At 50.6% G+C, this 17545-nt stretch overlaps 1 protein-coding gene across 1 annotated transcript; it reads right to left on the bottom strand.

The window, feature by feature from the left end:
• Positions 1-370: 370 nt before the first annotated feature.
• Positions 371-12803, bottom strand: MLEC (malectin). The gene is made up of 5 exons (XM_041488609.1): positions 12597-12803; positions 9202-9380; positions 7690-7866; positions 7473-7530; positions 371-6302 (listed from the first exon to the last, which is right to left on the bottom strand). The coding sequence occupies exons 1-5, from the start codon at positions 12784-12786 to the stop codon at positions 6073-6075; spliced, it is 834 nt and encodes a 277-aa protein (XP_041344543.1). The 5' UTR covers positions 12787-12803; the 3' UTR covers positions 371-6072.
• Between the last annotated feature and the right edge of the window lie 4742 nt (positions 12804-17545).

A 17545-nucleotide genomic window follows, 5' to 3' on the forward strand; every position in this document is an offset into this window, starting at 1 on the left:
GTCCCCAAGAGCAGGCACCGGCAGCACAAGGCTGCTGCTTTCCCTCTGCTCCAGCCCCATCTGCCTCTGACACGGTTTCAAGCTGAAAGCGGGGCAGCTTGCAAAGCCCCAGAAAGCAGATTACATCTCTCTGGTGCTCCGGCTCTGAGCAGGAAGCAACAACCACATCAGCACTTTTAAGAGGATGTTGTACCATTCCATTTGCACCTTATCGCTCAAAACAATGGGCAAGAGATCACCAGGGCTGTAGTGGAGGCAGCAGCACGATGTTACCCAGCAGTCAGCCAGGCTCAGCCTCCCTCGCATGGGTGTAAACCAGAGGGGGCTCCTCTGCCCCCACCACCAGAAAAGAGGGACCATCTCATCCAAGTGACAATATAATTTTGTTTATTTTCCTTTAGCACACTGCTGGTTAAACTGCCAGACAGTAGATTTCAGAACATTCCCTCAGCCAAACATCCTGGGAAAATTAAAAAATAAAACTGCTACCATGTACCAAAAATAAAATAACCCACCCCCATGCCCATCTCCCCCAAACTAGTCCCTGCAAAGCCGATGCAATCAGAAATAGGTATCTGTGCTTTTCACCTAGGGCCCAAGCTTGCTGCAAAACAAAGTAAAGAAGTCACTGCAAGTTGTTATAACACAAAACAATGGGCAGTAAAATAAAAAATCCTCCTCAAAAACCCTTTGTACTGGTGACACATACAGATGTAGATTTCTCCTCACACTGCTTCAGCCTTCACAGACAACTTAGACCTGCAGCTTTTAAGTAGTTTGTGATGTGTCTCCGTTGCCAGTGGCACAGGCCACTTCCACACATCCACAGCCAGGCACAACGGAGTGGTGGGACCATGTGCCAACTGCTGCTACCCCAACAGGACCCAAACACCACCACCACCTCTCACAGTCCTGGCTGCTGCCTCCTGGCATGGAGCACAGATCCTGCCTCTGCTCTCACAGGCTCCAGGGCTCCTTTACCAAGCCAGCTGCTCCACAAGTGCGAAAGCCCTGATGCACAAAGGCCCCGAGGAAATCACAAAAAATTCAAGCCCCCCACTTGCCAGCCACTGCTTCACTCCAGAACACCAGCTCAGGAACTGCCAGTGTGACAGAACAGCCATGGTAACACAGGAGAGCACGTCCCCATTAAATGTGACAGGGGACAACTCCAGGGCAGAGATCCTGCATTTCCTGGATTCACACTCTTCCCAGCTAAACTGGTTCAAGCTGTACTTTGCCCCTTGCCTTCCAATCTCCATCACACAAACTCTTTAGCAAAAACCTTTGATGTTTGCAAAAGATTATTCACATTTTCTAATCAGCCAGCACAGTTTCTAGGAGGATGGAAAGCACTTGTTCTGTTGACTGGTTTTTTTCTTTTTTAAATAAAGCACTTTATGAGAAAAAAAAACAAACCAAAAACCTATCAATAACCTGCAGTAGCATCCCACCAATCAGACTGTGGACAGCATCGTCACATCCCTCCCCACCCTCATCTTCCCCACAATCTCCAAAAATAGTATTTAATATACAGCAATAAACTCTGAGCAAGCCAGAGTCCCGGAAGACATGGACCTGCTTTCACCTCTCCCATCCATCCCAGCACCTTTCAATGCTACAATACTCCTGGGTCAAATCCATTTGGATCCAAGGTGAATGCATGTGCCCCAGACCTGCTGGGCAGCACGAAGCAGGGGTGCAGCACAGGAAGCCCATCCATGTGATCATGTTTCTGAGCCTTCACAGCTCCAGCCTGGTGTGTCTGTGCCGTTGAGAATACTCCTGTGAGCCTATTTGGGACCAGCCGGTGGAGACAGACTGGTGGAACCAGGCCGACATTAAAATAGCATCCTTGAATTGTATTAGGCTTTGGCATTTGTTGTGGAGATGCAGAAGTGCCAGTAGGTAAATCAGCTCAGTGCTGGCCCAGTTCCCATTTCCCTTGGATTCTCAGCAAGGATATTTCCCTCCCCATCATACGCGCAAGAAGCAGACGGATCTCTCCCACATTTGAGCACCAAACAGAGCCTGAAACACTTGGTACTTCACAGCTGCTCAGAATCTGTCTCACACCAAGGGCTGAAGCTGCTCTCATGGCTCTCCCTCCTGCTGTTTTCTATCAGCAACAGGCTTGTTCAGCCCAGGGCTCCTGTAGCAAGACACTTCCCTGGCTGCTGCAATCCCGTTCCAGCTTAAAGGCCAAGGGACAAGGCACAGGTCCCTGCTCTGTTCAGACCAAAGCAGCACGGGGCAGGCCCTCAGCGAGCAAATTAGGGGTGCAGGAGTCCCCAAGCCCCACTCTGCACCCAGAAGCTGTAAGTGCCAAACAATACCAGGACCCAGCGTGACTCACTCAGCTCTGAACTGCACAGACGCCCAGGCACCAGACTGTCTGGAAGTTCTCCATCCTGCCTTCAGGCGATTTCTGGGGCAGACCAGACCTGAAGGAGCTCTTCAAGTTCTTCCATCCCCTGCTACACTTTTCTTCCGTTGACTTTAAGGGCTGAAAATAAAGATACTTGCTCACAGTTCTCTACTGCAGCTGTGACCTCCAGAGCTGGCATCTGGGGACAGGGAGACAGTCCCCATCTGATCTCAAGGGCAGGGAATGCCTGTCCCTTGAAGAAAAAGAAAAAACTCAGAAGCTCCTTAAAAAAAAAAAGAAGCTCCATCAAATAGACTTTTATTCAAAGCCTGAGACAAAGGCACCAAAAAGAGAAGGGAATTCATTTGGCTTTCTGTTCACTGCCACCTGGGACACTCAAAAGGGTAAAGATGTTTAGTCACACACAGAAGACTTCAATAGCCTGGCTTAAAGGAGGGGCTGATGGGACAATTAAAATAAGCCTTGAAACCACTATGCTGAGGCTGGATCCAGACCTGAAACATCATAGACAGTGATTTTCCCTTTATTAAGTAGAAGCTTTATTAGAATTGCTATATCTGCCCCTCTCTACACAACATGAATCAAGCCAGGGTCTGTTCTGACCCAGCTCCCCACACTGCTGCACTCCATCTGCCCCCGGCTGGCAGAGGAATCAGAACAAACAGGCTTGTCTCTGACCTGTCTCAGTTAAACAATGTCTTGCATATTCCCTCAAACACCCGTTCTGGAAAGCTACAGCCAGCCCAAACTTTTTCTTTCCCTGGTAAGGACCAGGAGCCTTGTTACACCCCTGATTCTTGCTTGAAGATACTAGACAGAGATGGCCAGGGGAGCTGGAGCACGCCATTCCCAGAAAGGTGCTGACTGGCCAGCCCCTACCAGCCTTGGTGCTCCCACACGCTTTGTTTGAAGGCTCCTTCCAAAGCAAACCTGTCAGGAGGGGATGGACCAGGAAGGAAACTGCTCATAGGACCTTAACAGGGTCAGGAACTCCCAGAAACCAGCTTTGTAGTGAGAAAGATGCACAAAACCAGAGTCAAAGCAACTAAATTGAAGCCATGAAGGATGAACTGTTTCTCCTCCCTATTCTTATTCAAATAAGACAAATTCATTTGAACTGAGCAACTAGAACAAGCTAGATCACAGCCTGTACAGCTCTGCCTTGGGGCAGCTGATGGCACCAAATGGCTGCCCTGGCTGCTAGGGGAGGCAAGGATAAACTATCCTAAAAGACTTGTCTCCAGCTTCTGCACATCTAAACACACTCTCTCTCCCATGGTAGGCAAGGTGCTGAGATTACTGGGTGAGCCACAAGAAGCTGAGTGATTCCTTGCTTTAAGGATGCTCAAATAAAATGCACCTAAAAGGCCTGGAGGAGAGCAGCTCCTTAGAGAGACGCCTGCTTTCAACCCCAGGTTCTTTGCTTAACAAATCAGCACAGTTCATGGTTCTCTAAACTGATAAACATCTAAATGTTTCTTCAATCCAGTTAGAGCAATCCCAAAAACGCTGGAGAATCCCTGCAGACACTGTCACTGAACAAATCAGAGCTCATATTTTATAATAGTTTTGAAAGTATTAGGACTTTAACAGTAGCTAGAAGATGAAGCAGACAACTTCAAGCTTACCACCTTTCATCCTAAGGTTTGTTCTTCAAGATCTGCTCTCTCTAAAGCCTGTATTCTCCTTTAACTGGGGCAGGGACTCCCTTCTGTCCCAAACTAGCCTTTGTGCAGTTGGAGAGAAGATAATAAAGGTCCTGCTTGTTTTTCAGCTCACAGATACAGAATTAGGATCAGGCCTGTAGCAGTGATGTGATCAGAAAGGCAAGGTTCAGTGGCACTGCTGCAGAGAGATGCATTTTGTCACCTCCCCCAGCTTCCACTCTGGAGACCCTGAGCTGACAGCTCCTATGACAGCTTGAGGGATAAGAGGAAGCGAAGGCTTCAGCTGTCTGGGCCCAGCAGAACAGAACAGGCTGCTCCTCCAGTTCCCTTGCCAGAAACTTGGTAATTCCGCTGACCCTGCTCAGCTCAAAGAAAGGCTGAGCCACTGCAGGGGATCAAACTCAGAAACAACAGCTAGGAAAATGCAGGCCCAGAGAGGGAGAACAGCAGAGATCACTGCTCAGTACAACTGCTCCAGGGAAAGACAAAACACTTCAGAAGACAACGGAGAGAGTGTGAGGTAAAGCGCTCCGTGAGCCCAGAGCTCAGCAAAAACAAAGCTGACCTGCAAAAACCCAACCCTGCCTGGGACAGATCCTGATCCAGCACAGAATATCTCCCTCCTGATCAGCCAGAAATGCTCAACATGTTGGAGGCCAAGACTGTGGGAAGGCAGTTCCTCAGGGCCTACAGCTCTGGACCAGAAGGCACAGCAGTGGCTTTCGCTCTGTTCAGCTTCTGCCAGGCAGGCACAGGTTCTGCATATGGAAACAGAAGCTTCTTGCAGAAATATCCCTGGGGGAAGCAGGTGACCTTGTCTCCAGTGCATTGCTCACTTCCAGATCTCTCGATAGCAACAAACCACCTTGCTCTGCAGGACTGAAAAGTTGGACATCTGCCCCTTCACTACAGGGCCTGGATATGCAAAAGGCCAAACTCACTCACTGCAAACACTGACCAGCTCCACTTCTCACTGCCACAGGCAGGGCTGATCCCTACAGATGCTCCCATAGGGAGCATCCACCAGGTTGCTCTGCTCTGTCCCACAGCACAGGTTGTTTGAGTCACAGAGAAGGGAGCTCACCATTAGGAAGGTCAAGGAACAAGTCCTGAACCTTCTCTCTAGTTCACCTGATTCTCAGCTTCTTCCAAAGTAGAGGTCACTTGCTAGGAAAGGCAAAACAAGGAACTGAGCTTAAAACAAAAACTTTGAAAATAAAAGGATATTAAAGAAAACAAAAGCCATAATCAATACAGAAAACAAGTGCATCTGATCAGACGCTAACAACGTCAGCCTCTCGCAGGCTACAGCAGAATCCCTCTGCGATGGAACACACGTTGCAATTGCCAGACTAGGAAAGTCTCTCCCAACTGGTGCAGCAAATCAGGCCAGATAAATCCCTCTGCTCCTGGCGCAGCTTGCAGTGTCAGGAGGGAACTGTCTCCACAGAGGCTGGACTGGAGCCTTGGTATCTTTACGCAGGCGAGTACCATACATTGTGTTGCACACCTTCAGGGAGATGCTGAGCCAGGCTCTGTCCTCTGCAGTCACTTGACACCCAACAGCACCACAACACTTCCACACTCCTGGACAAAATGTGTACCCCAGCCTTGTTTTATAAATTGCTTTCCTGCTTAAGGAACTGTATTCCACCCAGTAAAGGCAGAGATCCTACAGCACATGGCTTTCTCTCAGTGCGGGACATGGCCCAGGACTGGTAGCATCAGCTTTCACGGCCCAATACACACCCAGCCAGGACTCAGTTCACTCTTGGATGCCCCAGGGAGAATCAGAGGCTGCACATGGTGCGAAGGGGAAGGCGAGGGCCTTGCTGCTTGCTGGCAGGGGGAAGGTAAGCTCCCTCTTACCTGGACCTGCTATTCATTCCAAATGAATCATCTCTCTTTTTTTTTTTTTCCTTAAATTATGAACAATATGGAGAAATTGAAAGCAACCATATTTGGTCCAACTCCTTCCCTCCCAGCCCCTGGGCTGATGCACTGTGGGGCTTGCTCTCACAATCGGCAGAGGCAGAAGAGGGTAGGAATGAAGACACCAAAGGCCACCAATATAGGAAACATGAGGCTGCTGTTGTCCGAGGCATAGGGGTTTGGTGTGCGTGGGCCTGACTGAACCCGGTTCTTATTTGCCTGTTTTTTGACACTGGAGCCATCATCATAGTCATCTTCATCATCATCTTCCTCTTTTTTCTCCAGGCCTGGGTGTGGCTGCAGCTTTGGAACATCTGTTGAACAAGACAAAAGGTTGCAAGCAGGCAGGATGTAAATTGGGAGTTCACTCGAAGCACTTCCTTCCCCTCTCCCCAGTCCAACATGAACATCAGCAAGAGGGCACCTAAGACCCCAACAAAACCACAACCAGAACACTCCAAAAGAGAGGAATATCTTCTACCATAGAGGATCACACCACTATTTATTTTCTTTGCAAGGTAAGAGAATCCAAGGATCCAGCCTGCAGAAAAACTTCATCCTTCCACACCATCAACGCGTGACACAGACAAGTTAATGCACAAAAGCACACTCAGAGCACACATTCAGATACTGCAGCTGCTCAGGAAGATCTAGTCAAGAACAAGCACCTGCTGCCTGCAGGACCAGCAGATACAGGTGCAAACAGGAACGGGAACAACCCTTTTCATAAACAGTCCTACTCCACATCACTGCACCGCTCAAAGCTAGAGCTGTGAGAGCAGCATGGCCAAGCCCCACAAAAATCCAGCCTTCTGAGCCTTGGGCCTGAGCTGCAGGTGCCACCTGGCCACAAGGTTCTTACCAAATCTTCAGCAGCACCTGACCATCCCATAGTAAAGCAAATTGATGTTTTGGTCAGAGAGGGAACCTAAACCCTCCTAGTTCAGGAACTAGAGGGGCTCCACTTCCAGCTCACTTATAAAGAGGGTGATAAAAGAACAAGGACCCTTCCAGCACTCCCCAGAGCTATCCAGAGGAACCAGTATCTGGGAAAAAAATAGTGCCTTGTCCTAAAGCTGAAAAAGCAAAACAAAGCTCCAGGTAAGAAATACTTAAGCACTAGCTAAAACAGTTGTAAATTATTTGTCTGCAGGGCTGCTGCTGACATCCAAGGCCAGAGGGTATTTATCTGTAGCTATAAGCTGAGACTGACCAGACATGTTTCCTTTTCCTCTTCCTCATATTCAGGAAATTCCAAAACAAATCGATTTTTCTCACTCCAAAATGACACAAGCTTTGTGACTTAGAGGAGAATGAGGACAGTACACACCTACTTCACTCTGCAACTGCACTCTGTGGGAACTCAGTGAAAGAGAAACAATTTTGGCAGATGTGGGTCAGCAAAAGCTATGATCTCATAGTCTGAGAAGCAACAGGCTGCTCTCCAAGGGGGAAGAGCCTTCCGGCTCAGAAACTGTGCTTACCTTCCACTGTTCCTTGCAGGATGTATAGGGCACAGATTTTCGGATTGTCATAGTAGCCCTAGAAAAAGCAAAAGCAGCAGTCAGTGCTGCAGCTCTGAGAAAAGGAATGGTCTCCCCACCTACCAACACCCCTCCTCCTCCAGCACACAGCTGCACCACATGACTGGGTAAGAAAGGGAAAGGGAAGATCAAGGCTCTGCCCTGAAAAGCTTATTACCTTTACAAACTCAATGTGGAGCTTTCCTGTGAATGTTGAAACCTCTCCCTGGACACTCAGTTTTCCCTTTTTGATACTCATGGGAATGATCTCATCGTGAGCTGTGCTGTGTCCAACTCTGTCAAAAATGTCCAAGTCTTTCACTACCACGTGGCCATTCAAGCGAACATCAAATACCTTCAGGGTGGAAGAAATGACAGAGTCAGAGCAGATTCAGGCACGTGACAATTGAAATGGGAACAGAACAGGAAAGGTCTCTGCTTTTTGTGCACCCAGAACCAGAAAGCATTGTAACATGTCCTGGCCCACTCCTTTGGGAAGGATTCAAAGCCCAAAAACAGCCAAGTAAAGACACTAAAGCATTAACAATGCTTCAAATACCCTGAAATCTGCCTTCTCCTTTTAAAACAGCCCCTACATCTGCTGTTCAGACCTGAGGACAGCAAATTTTTATTCTAGTTTATTCATGCTTCTCTTTCACAACTCTTCTCCTGTCTGAAGACCTGCTCCTACCACCTTGGGGTGGCTGTGACACACCACACCCTAGGGAATGAAGCCATTTCTAACTAACAGCCTGCAGCAGAACAGAGAAGAGGAAATAAGCTGGTGAAGAACACAGGGTTTGAAGGAGGTAAAATGTTTAACTGCTAACCACATCTGTAAATTCAGAGTGAAAGTCCTCCTCAGGGCTGTAATGACTCAAACTTCACGCAGCACCTGGGGAATCCCAGCAGAACCACATGAAGGAAGAGGAACCAAAGATACCTCAGCCCTTCAGTTTAATCTGAGGCTGCTTTTTGCATCCGTTCTGTAAGCTAGCCCCACCAGTTCTGCTCCCTGAAATACTTCTCTGGCAGGAAAGCAGCACAGTACTTAAGGAGATCAGCCCTAAAGAAGCTGATGAAATCAGAGGAAAGCCAGACTAAAACTCAAACCACTCCTACCCCAATTTATCACAGGGCTTTGAGTTCTGCTTGCTTCTGTTTCCACTTCTCTGTATGAGGGATTTCAAAAATGGACAAGGACTACTCTCCTCTAAAAAGCAAAAAGCAGATGAATTTAATTCTGCTTTCAGGATCAGACTGAACCAGTATCAAGTCTTATTACATTTGCAAAAATTGTTTTGAGTAGGCTATTTAACCCAGACCACCTCCCAGCTTCAATCTATGCAATACTTCCTCCAGCACAACTATGTTGTCAAGTCAGAAGCAAGTGTTCAAGAAAAAGGAAAAAAAACTTCTCAAAGCCAGCACAGCCTAAACAGGTTGTAAAACCCTATTGCTAGTTATGTTTAGTTGCACATGTTTGTTTGAATACTTTGAAATTAAGTTTTCCAGTCCAACTGTATAGCTAGAATGTGGAAAAGAGCTCTAAAGGTTCAGAGCCTGGCAAAAGCTGGGACCTAAGTTAACTTACTCCTTCCTCCAGCATGCAAAGCAGCAGAGGTAACCTGAGCACACACAGTCTTAGCCAGGAACTTGCATCAGAGACACACAAGGAGCTATTGCTTACCTTCTGTTGAGACTGTGCAAAATAGACCTCTGCAAACTTCAACACCAGCACATAGTCACCCTCCTCTTTGATGGGAACTTCATAGCCAAAGGTTTCCTCATTGTAGCGCTCCGTCTGGTACAGAATCTGGTCTTCCGCGTTGGACCGCAGGATTGGCAGTTTCATACCATAGTCAGAAGCTGGGTTTTGAGCACAAAGGAGTGAGAGGAAGGGTTACATTCTGAGGAATTATATATTCTTGAAGTGCTTAACTCCATAAGTGGCATTAGCACTTACAGCCCATCAGACTCGTCTCCCCTACTTGCTCTGACCAGCAAGCAGGGAGCACTACCAGAGCAGAAGCACAAGAAACTAAAGCCCCAAAATCCAAGGTCTGGAGACCTGCTGCAGTCTAAGACACAGTAAGCTCACTTGCATCATTTCACAAAGAAAAAGCCTGTTTCAAAACCATTACACAAAGCCAAAGGACTTGGTCATTGGCTCTTGCTTTAAAGAGTGAAAACACCTAGAATATTTTTATGATATTTTCACATTTCAGACTCCAAGTACAAAACTAAAACAGCTAGCATAGGACTGACTCAACTAATTGACACAACAGATCTGAAGTTAGCAGTTGATAGCACTGGGTTTTAGAGACTCATCGCCCCCAACAAATAACTGAGGAATGGCAGAAGGGTGAAAAGCATTAGGCGTCTTACAAAGCCCTTTCTTCTCACCACAGGCCCACAATACCTGTCAGCATGAAGACGGGATGAAGGAAGCAAAAAAGATATGCAAGCATTTAAAGAGCACCAGCAGCTCCATCAGCTGATGTTCTCAGAGCCACCCAGCTGAAATGGGTGCTGTCTGCAGGCGTGCCCTGAGAAGGGCCCAAACACCATGCCCAAACAGTGCAACAACTGACAAAATAAGAGAAATCACAAAATGTGCGTCTTTTCAGTGTTTCACCACCTCTACAGCAGTCCCCAACAACTTTAACCCCACATGGTATACTACTGTATCAGGGCTCCTGTATAAATGCAAACTGCACATCAAACAATTCCCCAGAGAAGCAGAGGCAGGAGGGAAGACTGTGGACACCATCCATCCACTGGCACTTCAAGCAGAAGTTGATCCAGACGAAGTTCTCTGCTGACACTTACCTCTCCCAGCCCCATTTCCATGGGAACAGACACTGCATTGGCCAAGACAAAGCAAGAACTACTAACCCAGCACACGTTGCCAAAGACAGAGCCAATGCAAACGAGTGAGAGGAAATTAATGCCAGTTCTTAGTCTCCTGTTTCACACAGAGCTGCTCAGGCAATCTTCCACTTCTCTTTACCACTCGAACTTGGGCATAAAGACTGAGGACTCTAAACACCAGAAATACAGAGGGTGAAAAGTTTAACCTGTCTTCCCACACAGATATTTCTGGCCAGCTACAGATTACAGTGATAGCAAACCAAGGACTCCACAGAAGGCAGCTCCTGTTAAAGGAAAGCCTGCACAGGAAGAAAGTCCTTTAATAGCCAAGAAGGTAACTGGAGAGGAAGACCTGTCACCTGCATGTCAGAGCTGTGGAAGCAAGATGGATTTTACAGCACGCTGGGTGCTCACGGAGAGCAAGCAGTACACACCAAGCTGTAACTCAACTATGTTTGGCACCTGTCTATTCTGTAATTGCCATCAGCACAGTCAGTCCTTTAGGGCACAGCAGCTGAATGGAGGCTTGAAAAAAAAGGTTTTAAATTGCCCAGAGGCAGTACAGCCCAGAATTATTATCCCTAGGTCATTTCCTCCCAGTCAGCCATACATTTCTGCTATAGCCCTTACATGTCTATCAACACAGAGGAGCCCAGAGTAAATGAACAATAGTGCAATAAAAAGCCATTGAGGGAAAGGCAGCTGAGAGCTCAAAGGGGTAAAGTCTCCACTGTGCCTGGCACCACTGGCTGATGCAGGATTACTGTAACAGCCTGCTGCTCAGAGGAAACACCGCGGGCTTTCCACAAAGGAAGTGCATGTCACAATGTGCTTGAAAAAGACCCTTTTTTCTCTTCAACTCAGAAATAAATAGTTCAAGTCCACAAGGACATTCAAGTCACACGTGTGAGAGGTCTATGAAGGGAAGCTGATCTACAGTGATCAGGGCACCCTGCAACTGGAACAGCAGCTTCCATGGGTGTGAAAAACCACATTAGAATTTAAATGTGACCTCCACTGTATCCAGCGTGCCCAAAAGGCTCTCCATTTGGGATGGCACTCAAGCAGGACAAGAAATAACAGTTCCAGCTGTATAGCACAGGAAAATCCTCACCACCCTACATGAAAAAGCAAAGGTTAGACTCAAAAATCAACAGAGAGCTCATCTCCACATTCCACCACTCACCTGTAACTGAGAGCAGAGCAGCTCAGCACAGCTAGCTTTTCAATATATTAGTGAATCAACTAAGTTTTGGTACATCAAATATCAGACACAAGCACAATTCAAACTGTGGTGGTCTTGGGGGAAGTAGGAAAAGGTAATCCAAGTGCAATTAGTTTTGCATCCTGTCCTAAGTAGTAGGCTGAAGATTTTAATGACTTGGTAGTCAGAGCAGCCGATGATTTCCCATCTGCCTCTACTTCTGCTCGTGTCCCTGCCCTTGAACACCCAGCCACAGTCTGGGGCATGGAGCAGACCAGCCGGCTGTACCTTCCCCCTGCGGGCCCAGCAGCGGGGATCCAGCGAGCAGCCTGTGCTCTTCGCTGTCGGATCCAGAATGCTGCAGGCATCAGCCCACCGTGCGCGACCCAGATCCGGCTGCAGAGGGCTGGAAAAGCTTGTTCCCACTGCACCGAGTGCGCTGCGCACTGGGCTGTGAACCGGCGGATCCTGCTGTAGAACACGGGCGCTTCAGTGGAAAACGGGAGAGAAAAGAGACCTGCGGGCGCACGCGGCAAGGCTGGCAGCTTGACTGCTCCCGCCGCCTTTCCAGCCAAAATCCCACTCCAACCCTGGCGGAGCCACTTCCCCTTCGGCATTACACAACCCCGCAGGCCGAGGGCAGGAACACCATCCCGCAGGGCTCATCCCGCCGCCTCTGGGGCCCCGGGCCCGCACCGCCACGGGGACGAGGGATGCAGCCCCAGCTGGGCCCGGCGGGAGAACAAGAGTGGCCGTGGTCTCGCTGGGGACAAGTGCCGGCGCTGCCTTCGGACCACGACCGTCCCCGGGCGGCTGGGGGAGAGGAGCCCCCGCCGTCCTGCGGGGACACCCACAGACCCGCCGGGACTGCAGCGGGCAGGACGGCGCGGGGGGCGCGCGGGTCCCGGACGCCGCCAGCACAGCGGGACTCCGCAGCCGGAGCGGAGCGGGACCCCGCAGGCTGTCCCGCCGAAACCCCCCGACCGCAGCGTGTCCCCCGCCCTCACCTCGGCCCACGCGGCCCTCGAGCGGGTCCTTGCGGAAGTGGATGCCGTTCACGTCCACATGGGCATCGCCGCCCGCGTTGACGGCCCAGACGACGCTGTCAGCGATGCCGCCCGCCGCGCCCCGCAGCAGCAGCGGCAGCAGTAGCACGGACGGCAGCAGCGGCGCCCCGCGCGTACCAGCGCCCACCATGTCGCGCTCCCGGCGCCGCGCCCGCCCCTTCCTGCCGCCGACAGGGGGAGGCTTACCCCGCTGCCGGGGCGGGGCGAGCGCCGGCCAATCCGCGCACCGAAACGAGAATATTAATTATCTGCCCGCCTGCCATTAGACGGCCGTGGGTCGGTATCTGCATATTCATAAGGCGGCGGGCCAATGAGCGGCGGCGATGGGCGGGTTGGGCTGAGCGGCGCGGAGACAGCGACGGGAGCGGCGCGGGGAGCCGGGTCCCTGCGGGTCGGGGTGCTCGGGACCGGTACCGCCCGCGCAGGGAGCGGAGTGGCTGTGGAACCCGCTCCCCTAGGAAGGCGCCGCGGAGACGGACGAGGCTCCCCAGCACCGTGTCCGCAGCGGGGACAGCCCGGCGAGCTGGCCTCAGCGCCGGCGGCGGGTGGGCAAAGCCCGCCCCTCCGCGCCGCCAATCGCGGTGCTCCAGCGCAGCGGAACGCGGAGCACGGTGGGGCGGCGGCGGGAAGCGCAGACGGAGGGTTGCCGCGGCAACGGGCGGCGCTGCGGAAGCGCGGACCGGAGCGGACCCGGTGTGCTCGGGGAAGGGGCTGGAAGCGGACCTAGGGCAGCGGGAGCTCCACCGCCGTCGGGGGAGGCTCCTCGCTACGTCCCGGTAGCTCTGTGCCCGCTGTGCTCTGAACAGCAGCTGCCAAGCCCCGCTCGCTGCCTTGGCAGAACACGCTGGTTCTCCTGTTCGCCCCTGCCATGGAGTAAGGGAATAAGTAGCTGCCGCCCGCCCGGTAAGGGGCGAAGCGGCCGGTGGCGTGCAAGCGCCTTGCACCGCAATAATCTGCCTGCGAAGCAAAGCAGGCAGTGAAGGGGAAGGCGGGGAGGTGACCGTGACACTGCCAGTGGGCTGAGCCCTGGCTTGGACTATAGGAGAATGTAAAATCCTGGGTTTGTTTTCTGGAGGACTTTGGCAAGGTCTTGGGTGGCTGGAGTGAGATATCCCAGGGGGAGGTCGAATGAAACTCACTCCCTACACAAAGGGGGAACAAATTACTTAATGTTTGCCCTTCTGTCTGATCACACTGTTCCTTGAGGCATCAGATACCGGCCAGGCCTCAGGGCTGTGCTCCTGGCACCAGCTGCATTAGCAGTGGCTGCTTCTAAATGCCAGTGGTATTTTATTAATTCAAGTCTTTCGCAAAGCATTTGCTTCTATAAATAAAGACTTGGTGCTGCGGACTGAGAATTAAATGAATTTGTTGCTTTTGTAATGCACCTGTGGGCCTCTTAACCAGACCCAGCCTTGGAGAAGTGAACAGTTTGGCAGAATGCATAACCACCCACCCCCCACCCAGTCTGCTCTGCCCAGGTTGGAGTGGATCCCAAAGCATGTTCCTGCTGCTGTGACATCAGTTCTTGGGCTCATGATATAACTGGGCCAGGACAGACAGGGCACTGCTGCACTCCCACACCAGCACTGCTGCAAGGAAGGGCTTCCTAAAACTACAGGGTGCCTTAGGAAAGCACATCCAGATTAGTAGTATGAAATGTGTACACTTAGCACCTCTCCAGATTCGGCCACCACACGCTGATTCCTGGCAAATCATCTCAGCATTACAGACCCCAGCCCTGGCAGCATCTGATCAAATCCAGGCTAATCTCCTGTATCCCTGCTGTGTTTGTGACCTGTTGGGTGTCCCCCAAGTTCTGTTACCAAAGGAGTGCAAGCAGCTATGGCCAGGACAATGCTGTCCAGTTGGTGAGGCTGAGAGAGGCCTCATTAGAGCTCATTTGTGCTGATTACAAATGATCCTCCTTAATCCTACACTTTCAACTGCGATGTGTGGGTCAGGAACACAACTTTGAAGCACATAAACACTTTAAGTGTTACCAGGTGTTCCCAGGGTGAGCATTTTCTAAAAACTAGCTTGGATGCTCATTTCCCAAGAATCAGTAGTGCTTCACAAAGCACAAGGGATTAACTGAGCAGCAGTGAGGAGGGACAGGATGTCCTTTTCTGGGGCAAGAGGAGCCCCTCACGCTGGCTCACAGGCTGTTCACAGCTCCTGGCAGAGGATGGCAGATGCTGTTTGGCCTGTGTCCGTAGTGTCCTACACTGCTGTCCCAAAGCAATACTTGCCATCACACCAGCAACTTGATGCCAGTTTGTGCCCCAGATGTCAAAGGCCCCATCCTGTTACTAATCCACTCAGCCATCAGTCTGTCCCTCGATGCAGGCTGGATTTACACCAGTAACCTACAAGTGAAAGGCTCAGGGTCATTTTCTCAATCCCTTGACCTCTCCCTGTCCCCTGGCAGCTGTGCCAAAATGACTGTCTTGAATCAGTCCTGCCTGTTCTACCTAGCACCCTGATTGTTCACAAGCAGTGATGAGCACATGGTTAGGGTATTAGCCATTTGCTGCTGGAAAATGGGATCAGCATTTGGGATGTCTAAAAAGAGCAGCAAAAAGATGTGGGTCAGAAGCAGGCCTCATGGCTAATGAGGTATCTAAGAAATCAGTGTGAGCCAGCCCCACTGCCCCATAGCCCTCCCAAATGGCACAGGGCTACAGCTCAGCTGCCCACAAGGGACCAGCTGTGCCCTGCCACGTAGAGCTCCTTGGAAGCAGCTTCCTGGTACAAAATTGGAGATAAGAGCAAAAGGATTATCTCTGGAATTAGATTATTTAGATTGGATCTTTAATCTCTGCCCCCGTCTACACAAGGAAATAGTAAAACTCCCTGGGATTATTTGGGGTTTGTTGTGAAAGTAAAATCAGGCTAGCAGCAGGAGCTCAAGAGCTTCTGCTGGAAGAAATAAATAAAAAATTAAAAAAAAAAAAAGACCTGCCCTGTCTGACCTGTTCACTGTATCATGGTGAGACCTGGCAGAAAAGAGCTACAGATGATTTGGCAGACTCAGCTTTCCTCAGAAGGTTCCAGGACTGCCTCTGCAAAGATAGAAAGGTGTCCTGCAGCCAGCCTTTGCCTAGTACTCCTGGGATGACAGGCACAGCTCTGCCACACCACAAACACAGGGACCCACTTAAGTGAAAGTGGCCGTGGTTTGCAAGGAAGATGCCCAGCCACCATGATGCTGCACTGTGGATCAGCCCAGCCTCTAGACATGCAGGGACCATTTTAAATAAAGACTGTCCTGCCATCTGACGCTGTGGGCAAAAGATGTGACTGCTCAGGGCAGGGTCTGGGAAGGAGCAGGCAGAAGCAGCCACACTTGTGGCCTCTGACTATCCATTGGGCTCCTGCAGGCTGGCTGTGGCACAAGGCAGACACCCTGAGCCATCCCCAGTGCCCATAGGCAGGCACAGCACTCTGCAGCACACAGGCAGCAGCACAGCTGTCCTGCTCCGCATGCACAAGCAGCTCCTTCCTCAGCAGGCTCCACTGTAAGTGAAGCACAGCTGTGTACCAGCAGACACAAGGCTGCACATGGCTCCCCTCCCCAGTATTACCCTAAACACACTTGTAACACACCAGGACTCTGTACTCTGTTCAGTTTATCACCCTCATCTCCAGTATCACCCTCAATAATACAGCTACCGAGCCAGTAAATGTGGAGATCTGTAAATATCCATTTTCCAATTTCTTGGCTCACACCCACATTTCCAAGATGGGACCAGCTCCATAGATAAACACACACAGTGGGCATACACCCACTTGCATATAAACTCCTCTACTGCTTCACTCCCAGGTAACTATCTGCACTCCTTGCTTTTAGGTGCACACACACAAACCCTTCTAGTGCACACACCTGTGCAAACACAAGTAAACATGCACACATACACAAATATAAGGAGAAACATGGTTTTCTGTCACTGGAGCATCAGCCATCACTACAGCTATGCTGGATGGCACAGCAAAAGCAAAGCAGAAGAGAAAATCTTCCTTTGGGACATGGGTTTGTGAACCCTGAGAATGTGATAGAGAATCTCGGAAGTGAAAGATTTGAGACAGAGGAAGCAGGACCTTGGTCCTTGACCTTCCAGTTTGAGTAAGGAGACAGCCAAGAGGAAAACAGCTCCCAGTCACACCAAGAAACACACTGATGATGGTGTCCTTTGAAGCCAAACAGAAATTAATCCTGGTAACTTGTGACCGAGTCTTTGCATAGAGAAAGGAAACAACTGTAAGTCTGATAGAGTAGGGAAAGGGAGCGGTAGGTTGGGAGCATCTTGGGGGAAGGAGGATAAGATCTGATGCGTCTGGAAGCAGCTGGTAGGGCCTGGAGGCTGCTGTCATCACTGCTGCAGACATGTGCAGCATTTCTGAGCGTGAAGAGGTTGGAGAGCAGGGCACTGGAGGCTCCCAGCCAATCCCCAGCACCAGTGGAGCTACAGCTCAGCTACCACAGCATGGCCCCACCGTACATGTGCTCACAGTTGTTTAAAATTAACTGAAAAGGGTGAGGTTGGCTATTGCTGCTTATCCCCTTCCCACCCAGCTCCCCTCTGGGCCCTTTCTCCCATTGCTCCTTCCCACGATACTGCAGGGGCTCTCACCTGTGCCCATGCCAGTGGATGGGGACCCTTTGTACTGCCCTCACTGTGAGGCACCTACATGCCCCTTGGCCATGAGGACAGTAGGAGGGAGGGCAGAGTCCTGACACAGACTCTGTCAGCACTGACTCCCCTTTCTGCAGCAAGGACTTGCCTCTGGATTGTGGTGCAGACACTGGGGTGTGCATCTGCCCAACCCCTTCTCCCCCAGCCCAGTCACCACCTCTCACAGGGACATCCAGGCTCCACACCATTTCA

This window comes from Pyrgilauda ruficollis, unplaced genomic scaffold (genome assembly GCF_017590135.1).
Source record: "Pyrgilauda ruficollis isolate IOZ18807 unplaced genomic scaffold, ASM1759013v1 scaffold9, whole genome shotgun sequence".
Lineage (NCBI taxonomy): Eukaryota > Metazoa > Chordata > Aves > Passeriformes > Passeridae > Pyrgilauda > Pyrgilauda ruficollis.